Source organism: Lates calcarifer, linkage group LG11, assembly GCF_001640805.2.
Source record: "Lates calcarifer isolate ASB-BC8 linkage group LG11, TLL_Latcal_v3, whole genome shotgun sequence".
Taxonomy (NCBI): Eukaryota; Metazoa; Chordata; class Actinopteri; family Centropomidae; genus Lates; species Lates calcarifer.
This window is the reverse complement of record NC_066843.1, coordinates 14,270,780-14,280,929: the sequence shown is the minus strand read 5'-3', so window position 1 is coordinate 14,280,929 and position 10,150 is coordinate 14,270,780. Positions and strand designations below refer to the sequence as shown.

Genomic DNA, 10,150 nt, shown 5'->3' with positions numbered 1-10,150 from the left:
TTGCTCAGTACACATCCCAAGTGTACACTGCAGAGTTCATAATATGTATGTAAAGTGGATTTAAAATTGAGTGGCTACAGCTTTTACACTTTGAACAATCCAAAATAATCTCTCCCCTTGAGAAGTAATTAGACACCTACTTATCTGGCAAACACTTTAAGGAAGCATTAAAGACAAAGTATAAGTTTTTGTGTTTGCATTTCCGTAGAGGAAGGACATTTTTTGCATATATTTGGACTGAGGCTCGTTGGGTGATTCTCTGGAAGGGAATTTCCCATGTTGGGAGGGAATCAATTATTCATTTTGTGGCATGGAGAGTTGAGCACCACCCTGACAGACGCAGAAGTAGCTCTGAGATTAAGGACGAGTATGGATGGTTGTGTAGCTCATGTATATTCTGTTTCATCATGCAAGCCAAACTCCTCTTGTCTCTCTGCCAAACAACCAGCAGCCTGTTATCAGCAGCTTTTAAAACACATTTCAAACAATTACTCTGCTGTATTATGGCATTTATAATTGCTTAAATAACTGCAAATGAATTAGATGAGTTCAGCAACAGTACAGCAGGACAAAGCTTTGGTATAATGAGATTTAAGTGGAGCATTAAGATATTACTCATAGCACCTGTAAGATGAGAATTGTATCAGAATCGGGTAGAAATTAACATTAAAATTATAAAACAAAATATACTTGACATACTTGTATTTGTGAGAGACATAAGATGTTGGATTGCATATCCAAACCAGCACCTTATAAATCTTATTCCCCTCCCTCTCCACTCTGAAAAATCCTGAGAAATAAAAACATCTCAGCATTTTTGCAGTGAGCGACACTATGATCTAATAAAAGGATACTCATGGACTACGCAAATGATACTATCACAGTTTTTCCTATTTGTGCAGATAGTCTGTTTGCCATTAAAAATGCATTTCTCTGAACAACATTTATCAACAGATTGCCTATGTCACTGATATTATATTTTTTCTGCAAAAACAGCTCTTATTCAGCATCAGTGGGACAGCTAAATTTCTCTCACGCCCACATAAAGTTTTTGTTTGTTTTTCTATTCACTTGTCATGAATTTTTCATCACCCACTTGATGAGACATTTCATGTGTTTGCCTTATAAAGCACAGTAAGCAGTCTTGGGGTAGGGGATATTTTCCCTCTGTGTCCCAGTGCTACACTGGCATTTGAATACATGAGGCAGGGTCTCTTAGTGACTTATGATCTGTTTACCTTTGTTTGCTTTCTCAGAAAAGGACTGTCAGTATTTGGAGCAGTTTAAATGAACTGGATAAAACTTGCTGGTAGACACTTTTCGCAAGAGAACTCCATACACTGAGGAGCTAATGATGGATAGTTGAAATAAGAATCAAAATCAAAATTTAGCCTCGAACTGCTAGCCTCAAGCAGAGATGAGGAACGAGCTGCAGTGGACTGGTAAAATCGCTTCTTTCCAACCACATATATTTCAAACATGTAGTCTTCAGTCCACTGACCTTACTCAGTGATATCATTTGAGGTGATATATATTTGTGCAGCTTAGAACATAAAGTCTTGACACTTTTTCACATATTCAGTATACTTCTCATAGCTGTAAACAACTTTGATGTGTAAATCAGAGAGTTTCCTTTATTCTCACTGTAGCTAATTTATGGTTTTCTGTAGTTGGAGAATGAAGTATTTCAACAGCCATTAGATGGACTGACATGAAATGGTTTGCAGATGTACAGTGCATTGTTTCCAGATGATGAATCTCGGTGACTTTGCTGACCTTCTGACTTTTCCTTTAGCTCCATGATAAGGTTGACATTTTGGGGTTTTAGTGAAATATCTGTTTACTGCGGATTACAGTGAGATTTCATTCACACATTCATGGTCCCCAGAGGATGAATTTCAGTATCTTTGATTCCCTGATCCCCTTTTCTCTACTTAGCAAATGTTAGCATAGTAGCCAGGCAGTCTGCTATGGGAAACATGGTGAACCTTATACTTACTAAATATCAGCATATTAGCTGCTTAAGTTTACCTAAAAGAACCACTGTGTCTAAGTCTAATAGAGCTGCTTGCATGACTAGCATGGCTCTCAGTTTAGGTTTATATTTCTTAGGAATTAGGATCTCGTTCTGAGCTTGTTAACATAATTTTTCTGTGAACAGGATTGGTTGTTGATTTGTGTGAGTGGAAGGAAAGTGTATGAAAAAAGCTGGAATATAGGTTTCATCCACCTAAAGGGTATGTTACCTAGAAATTGTGAGCTCCAGATCTTGAAATTGGATGTTGGTATACTGGTTCCATGTAGCAAATACATGGTCTTCTGAATGAAGCTTGTTATCCACATTGTCACTTCATTAAAATATGTCACTTATCTCTGCATTGCCTCCATGTCATTTCAAGGATAGTAAGAAGACACATTTTCCATGGAATAATTTCAGAAAGTCTGCCAGATGTGATAAATTTATGTCATGTGCTATACAAACAGAATGCAATAAGAGCAGCCGGATGTGGTGGGGGAAAAAATCATGTCATATATAACCTTTCCTCTAAGCTAATTTGAATCAGGGTCCATGCAGACACAAACCAATTAGGGCTCAGGAAAGCTGGGAAGAGGTCAACAGGCAGGCTATTATCTGGCTGAGCCAAAAATATACCTGACAAGATCTGGGGTAAGATTTAGGTCAAGAAAAAAAGACCAGGGTTTGGACAAAAGTGGTCTGTAGGTCAACAGGGTCGGGTGGATGTGGAGAAGGAAGTGGAAGTCGATTTCTAACGAAGCCTCCAGTGGCCACTCAGGAGGAAATTATACTGTGTATGTGTCTGTCTGTACATGTCTGTTTGTGTGTGTGTGGGAGGGTACATAGGTGTGTTCCTGTGTTTGTGAGTGACTTTTGGTTCTCCACAGAAAGGATATGCACTGAAATCCAACCCCAGATGTGTCACAGTAGCTGTCTGTAATGGCTGTGCGACTGGGTATGAGCTGAAGTTACTCTGGTATCTGGGGACGAGCCTATTGATGGGAAGACGTCCCCCTCTCTGAGAGGTAGAGAATGGAAACCAATTTGTGGGACATATGACCCAACTGTGGTGGGCCCAAACAACCTCACTAACAACAAAAGGAGGACCTTCAGACCTTGTATCCTCTAATTCGAGCAGTGTCAGCTATGATTAATTTGCAGGGAAACTGTATGGATTGAGATGTATGACCCCAGTGCCAACCTTTTGTTTACAGGCATAGCCGTGAGTTTACAATGTAGTGTGTGTAATTACAGTCTGTGTTCATGTACTGGTGTGTCTGTGCTCCTTAGAAGAGGTGATTTCTGTTTGGTTTAGACACTGACGTCTATACTTGACACCTGCAGAAGTTTTCTTGAACTTAATCACCTGAAATTGGTTCTTTGTCAGAGTTTGCTTCATTTCTACATTCTCTCTGTTCCGAAGTTCATGTCCCACATGCAGATACTGTATGTTTCTGTTACATTTACAATGCACAGGCTCTTTGTATTAATGGCAAACATTTGTGAGATTTCAAAAGTAAATGATGTTCATTGAATTACAGCAGTGTCACATTTTGAAAAACTGTAATGAGAAACATGTTAGAGTTTACAATAATGGACTGTAGATATGTTTTGTGGTCCCTTTTACATTTCAGTCAGGCTTTGTGAGAAACAGATGAATGTTCAATGGTTAAAGCCTTCTAAGTGTTAGATCACATCCAGTCTTAGAGTTACTGTTCAGTTTAGTTGTTTCATGGTAATGAAGTATTATTATTGTTTATATTGCCTGAAACTGACACGTCTGTCTCCAAGGGAAACTTTCAAGATAAACACTTTTTTTGGCCTTTCTGGTGCCTCTTGTTGGTTAATGTGGAGATAAGATTGTACAACATAGTCTCACCAGAAGAAATGCTCTGTTTTGTGTTGACTGAACAGTAGATTCGCTTTGTATCGTCCAGCTTGCTTTACTCTGATGTTCAGACAAATCGAAAGTGCCATCTTGGGCTTTTGTGTATGTATTCTTCTGCAAATTTTGACTTTTAATCAATGGCCTACTTAATTTATAAAATAATCTGCAGATTAGTCGTTCATGAGAATAATTGTGAATAGTTGCCCTTAAATGGTTACAAAGTTTATCTTAAGGCCTTCTGGCTATAGAAATAAAAAATCTTGGCGAAATTTAGTTGTTTGGTTGGGGAAATTAAAATGTGCACTCTGGAGAACAACTGTACAACATTCCATGTAAATTATGTTTTGTAAATTAAAATTCCAAATGGCGTGATCTCTTCAGTGGGTAAGATTTAGAACTTTAGTCGTAGCGCCCCCATGTGTTCAGTGGTCATCAGATCCATTCAGGATAAGTGTGCAAAACTTCAAATCTCTTAAATAGACCGCCTCTTTGGAATAAATAAATATATGTTTACACATGTTTATGATTCAAGTATCACAATTTATTACAAAAACTAGAACTTTTTTTCATCTGTTGGTGTTGCCATGCTTTAAGCATATAACAATACAGTATAAAATCTCAACCCAAAAGTAGGAAGGTAAAAGCAAAGATCATAGATGCTGACGCAGCATTTACAGAAGTTAAGACATGCTGTTACTGTACAGAGAACATTCCCACTGAAGTACAAACATCTGCAAAATGCGCCATTGTCATCAATGAATTGCATTTTACACTAAACAATCTAATCCAACCTCAAAGTGTTACAAGAAACACCTCTTTTGAAAGTAATTTACAGAAAATAAACACAAACACTCTGCAAATCATAATGAATGTGCTGAGATTTTTTTCAACAGCCCAAGGCACTCAGGCTCAAATGTTGGCAATAAATATGTCATTCTTTACACAAAATCACGTCAAGCAGGTGGTGGTGGAGAAAGAAGAGTGAGAGAGAAACAACGTTGTCTATTTCATAACCTCTTGAACACATTCCTTTTAAAGAAAGTCCACCTTGTCCTTTTTCACAGTGAAAATCCCTGGCAGTCGAGACAGAAGAGACGTTTGAAGGATTCAGTCATTTTGTTGAATAGCGTGACACCTGTTCACTAAAAACTACATGACCTTCTACTGTACTTTTGATGCTGGCTCGTCGTTTTGGTCTCTGCGAGCATCCTCTTCTCTCTGGAGGAGCATCAGCTGTTTTTTCAAATGAAACAACAAATAGGCCTGATGTGCATTCAAGCACCACAGGATGCCAGAGTGTCCACCTCCACTGAGCTGTCCTTCATGAGAATCTGATAAAAATCTATCAAGGTGTCCACAAATGACGTTTTCAAATATCTAAAACAAATCCAGATGCTATTCATTCACACTGGCCCCCTGATCTTTTAAATTAGTGTACCGATGCTGCGACAACAGTGGCTTTGACAACTGCACTGATCCTCTCCTCCCTGCAAGCTTAGTTGAGCTGGCGACAAGCTTCAAATGTCCACTTTGAGGCACCTCCGTAAATATCAAGGCTCGTTTCCATCCATGCAAAAACGTTGCCCACTTGTGCTTTGCTACTGCAAGTCGCCAGGTTATAAATCTCTCCGACGGATAGTTTCCGATCCCAGATATGAAAATTTGCCAGGTCTCCAACAAAAGCTTGTGTGGCGTCAAATCCTCCTCCGAGCGTGTCCTGTGGTAAAGACAAATGGATTTAATCAAGGATGATGTGATTTTTTTCCCCTTTAGGGCTCTTCGTGGAAAGAACAGAATTGCCTCTTGGATTATCTGGATTCTTTTTTGACTGATTAAATTGAATGAGGAATATGCATCTTCAATCCACAGGGATTCCTGATGAGTTCCAGTTAAAGATCTAATCACCTTATTAAACCTATTATCTGAATTACAGCAAAGGAAGGATTAGAAAATTGAATTCTCATTTTTTTTTTTCTATGTCATTACTACAGCTTGTTAGCTAATTTTCTGTTCCATGATATAAATCTCTCATATTTAACACTCGTATCTTATGGCTATCTCCTGCCCCAACACCCTGTTTCATCAGGGAATAGAATGTGAAAATGCACTTTATTTGTGGTTTACGGCAGAATTTGTTGCCTTCATGGTGCTGAAAGCCCAGTTCCTTGGAGAAGAGAGTATTTGAAACAGATGTGTGCTGTGTGTGTACCTGCTCTTGGCCCAGGATCAGCAGGCCCTGTGGTTTGATAGGATGATAAGGAGCCAGATTCTCTCCGCTCCCTCTCTTGACACCATCTTGGAAAGCTTCCCAAACACCATCGCGAGTTGTCCAGGTCACGCAGATGTGATGCCACTTTCCGTCATTGATAAGAAATGGCAGCTTTGCAACCTTGAAGGGTTTGAAACACAAAGAGGCACGAGGTGAATATTTGCTGCAGTAAACCAAAAAATAACTTACAGTTTAAAATCAATGCATGGGAACATTTCGACGGCGTTTCAGCCTGACCTTGTCATTTATTAGTATCTCCATTGGGTTGTTTCCCCACTCTATGAGGACCAGCTCGTTGGCTTGACCGGGAACTGCGTAGGAGAAAGGTGTGCCCACTCCAGGAGACGCATTGGACTTGAGCCACATGCACACGGTGAGGGCGTACATCTCCGGCAAACTCTTCTTCACTTTTGCGTACATGTAGTTGGTTCTCAGTGGGAACGTGAGCTGGAATTTATCCAGGGGCCTGTTTTCTCTTTGACCTGCGGAGAAGAAAATAGAAAACAGTGGGCTTCAGACACTTTTCAGAATGCAGCATGTGTGTGCTTTTTCATTTTGTTAAACACACATATCTCATTCCCAACGCACACACCCTGGGGGATTTACATAGGAATTATACGTTACACAACAAATCCACAATCGTGACGCTCCAGATTTGCTTTAATCTCCCATGATAAATCCATCACAGGAGTAATAGTGACGTTTTTAACCTTCATCTCTTGTTTCCTTCTCTATCCACACCTCTTATTATTTTAACTATATAATTTTAGTACCACACGAGGTGTTTGCTGCATGTTATCAGAGCCGTCCCAGACCGAGAGCGCACCGTGGTTCAAGTTCTCAAATTGCTCACGGCGCAAATGGAGGGATGTGTCGTTCACTGCATGTTTGAAATGGTTTAATCTGAATGAATTAGAGCAGGAAACTGCCTGATATACTGAGCTGTTCTTCCAGCTCTGTGCAGATAAGTAAACATTAAATCGACGGATGAAGTCATTAAAGCCTATAATGCCAAATTGGATATGCACACCGAGGTTCCTTTTTTTCGTTTTCAGCCCCCACATATAATCGTTTGCTACACTGTTGGCGATCTGATATCTCCTCTTGAATTACTGTCTTGCTGATGGCAATCCTTCCTCAGCCTGGCCTCTATCTCTTCATCACTACACCCATCCTCACCTAAACCCTCCCAGATCTCCTTTACTTTTTCGCGCGGAAGCCCAATAATCTCCGCAGACCCACCTTTCTCCAGGTCGGTGATCCTCTGGTGTAGAGACGTGAGTGTGGACTCCACTCTCCCACGCTGCTCAGTCTCGTTCCGGAGACCGGGCTTGCCTTCCTCGATGCTGTTCACCCGGGACAACACCTGCTTTTCCAAGTCGTCGATTTTACTTTGGAGCAGGTCTTTGAGGCTGTTCGCCTGCACCGAGTTGTTACTTCTGCTGAATTGCTGCCAGGAGGAGAAAAGAAAACCATTTAGTTCAAGTTAAGGAATGACTTTGAGTTGGTATAATTCTAGATTAACTTTTATTTTGAAAGATTATTGCAGTAAAGCTGGACAAGCAACTTAATTTGTTCGTATGTCAAGGTTTGTTTTTCGTTTGTGTGCCCAAATTTTCATTTAGTATTGGCAACCAAAGAGTCAAACCACCTATTACTATCATTATCATTATTAATTATTATTATAGTACACTGGTGAACACAAGTGCTTGTATTTCGCTCGACGGGGCTTTGCGCACAGCCACCCCAACCCAAAATGTTGAAAATGTCCTCAGAAAGAGCAGCAGCAGCCCTACCTCCAGATTTTCTAGTCTCTGCTTCAGCGACTGTAAAGTCTGTGATAGTTGCGTCAAAGTGTCAGCGGGCCCCCTCGATACATCCCCCATTGTGTTTTTGGTCCCCGCTTCTTTCCTCCTGCCCCCGGGCCGCGCGTCCCCAGACTCGACGCCGCTCTGGCTTTCGCACCGAGCCAACTTTGAGGTGAGTTCTCTGATGGTCTCTTTTTGGTTCATGATCGTCTCTTTCTGCTGCAAGACCGTCTCCCGGAGCTGCATGACAGTGGTCTTCAAGTCCTCCCCCGGCACGCTGTTCTGCAAGGTGGCCGCGCAAATGTCCATATCCTTGGGTACGGACGTGCAAATGAACTGCGTCTGTCCGCCAAAGTCTTGAGAAGAACTCTCCAAAAACAGGCAGGAACATAGAAAAAGTCTCCAACAGATTGCCTTCCTCTTCGTGGCCTGCATGTCGGCGTCTGTGCTGGTTTGTGGTTTCTTTCTTTTTTTTATTGTGGCTGATGAGCCGCAGTGACTTTGCGCTCGCGTGTCCCCTTGTTGTTTTACTCCGTCTATGGAAGTGCAGCCGCTTTTATACAGCGAGCCTGGTTCTGCGCAGAGCAGGTTCACTGCATCACCGCGGGAGGGGAGGGAATCGCGCGCTGTCCCTGTTTAATCGGCTCCAGAAGCAGCGTCACATTCAAGAGATGAAACCCATTTTGCTTTCAGGCTCCCACATGTTAAATCTTTCATCACTTGGACTATTTGTCATTTCTCGCCGTGTATTATTCATCTGGAAAATGCGGATTTGTAGGCGGTGAAGAGGGGGGTTTGCTTGCGTGGCGGGGTGCCAAGAGAGCCAGCTGTGTTTGTTTTGTTTTTGCGCACAGTGAAAACTCTCTCACACACACACACTCATTGTAAGGGGATGCAGATCAGAAGTTGCAGCAGTTAGTGGTCCCCGCTGATTCAGCACCAAGGACAGCTCTGACCACACCACGTTATTTCAGAGAGCAGAGGAGCGTCTGTAGATGCAGATGCTGCTTAGTTCTCTTAGTTGTTGGTGCCTTTTCTCTCTGTTCAGCTCAGCTGCTACTAGTGTGTAGATCCAGTTTGTTTGAACATGAAAAACTTCATTTCATGTTTTACTTTCACTCTATTTTTCTCTGCTTCTTACATCAGACATGCTTATCTGATGATGAACTGTAAATTCAGTTTCAAGAGCATTGATTTTTTTTTCAGGTTGATGTGGAGATCAGGTCTCTTGCTGTGGCAATCTGCCCTGCTCTCCATGTCACTCCTATAACCATATCAATAATGTAGTTTCTAAATGATAATCTGCCCCAAGCAATTTACCTTATTATACAGGAAGGCCAATTTTATTACTATTATTTTTGTCATTGCCCACTCTGCTCTTATTTATTCAGTCAATGTTGAAAATAAAATGAAAACATTCTGAATAAGTAATGAAAACATATCGGCTCTCAGATTAAAATTGATTTCTTTGGAAAGATGAAGTACACAGTGTGAGATACAAATGCCTGCAAAGGTATTAGGTAGAGGAGGTTAGATAGGTCATGGCATAATCACTGTCATCTATACCAGGTCTCTAAAGCTTTAATGGTTTATAGCTGCAGGAGCCTTTTCACAGGCTAGATATTAACACTGAAGGATTCAATTGTTGTCAGGAGGAAGAATCTCATTTCAGTGTACCAAGAGCATCATTTAAGAACTGGTGCAGGATGATGTATTACTGTACAAATTTCATCAGTGAGTGGAATCATTATAGGCAACTAAATGGTGCATTTGAGAGCTTTAAACTAAATCATGCTCTCAAATATTTCCTGTTACAACACATATCTTCTTATTGTCTTTAATATATTTTATCACCACGTAACAGCTTTTTGATTTAAAGGCAGTACATTGATGTAATGTCCCTAAAGTGCACCTTAAAGTGCTTTAGGCAAAGTATACAGTGTTAGAACATGTGACATAATTTAACAGTATTTTATTATTTGTTGTCCCCTGAACCTTTTGTGTGGATTATCAGTCATTTAAGTGATGCAACAACATCCAAGAGGAATGAAAAGGGAGAGGGGTTTAGTGATTTTACCCTGTGTTCTTAATCTAAAGTTGATGGAGTGTTTTTTGATATTATGAAAAACCAAAACGCTTACAGGTGTGAGAGAAAACAATTTGTTTAG

The 10,150-nt window shown here is 40.7% G+C and overlaps 1 protein-coding gene across 1 annotated transcript; it reads right to left on the bottom strand.

Moving 5' to 3' along the window:
* Positions 1-4,424: 4,424 nt before the first annotated feature.
* On the bottom strand, positions 4,425-8,533 carry nptx1l (neuronal pentraxin 1 like). Its single transcript, XM_018672822.2, has 5 exons — positions 7,971-8,533; positions 7,417-7,624; positions 6,412-6,656; positions 6,115-6,294; positions 4,425-5,622 (listed from the first exon to the last, which is right to left on the bottom strand). Exons 1-5 carry the CDS (start codon positions 8,415-8,417, stop codon positions 5,401-5,403), a joined length of 1,302 nt encoding a protein of 433 aa, XP_018528338.1. The 5' UTR covers positions 8,418-8,533; the 3' UTR covers positions 4,425-5,400.
* Positions 8,534-10,150: the final 1,617 nt, after the last annotated feature.

Coding starts and splice junctions, on each gene's coding strand:
- nptx1l (XM_018672822.2), bottom strand. CDS start 8,417: ATGCAGGCCACGAAGAGGAAGGCAATCTGTTGGAGACTTTTTCTATGT. Junction 6,657..7,416: donor GATCACCGACCTGGAGAAAG/GTGGGTCTGCGG, acceptor TCTTCTCCGCAG/GTCAAAGAGAAAACAGGCCC. Junction 5,623..6,114: donor TGATCCTGGGCCAAGAGCAG/GTACACACACAG, acceptor TCTTTACCACAG/GACACGCTCGGAGGAGGATT.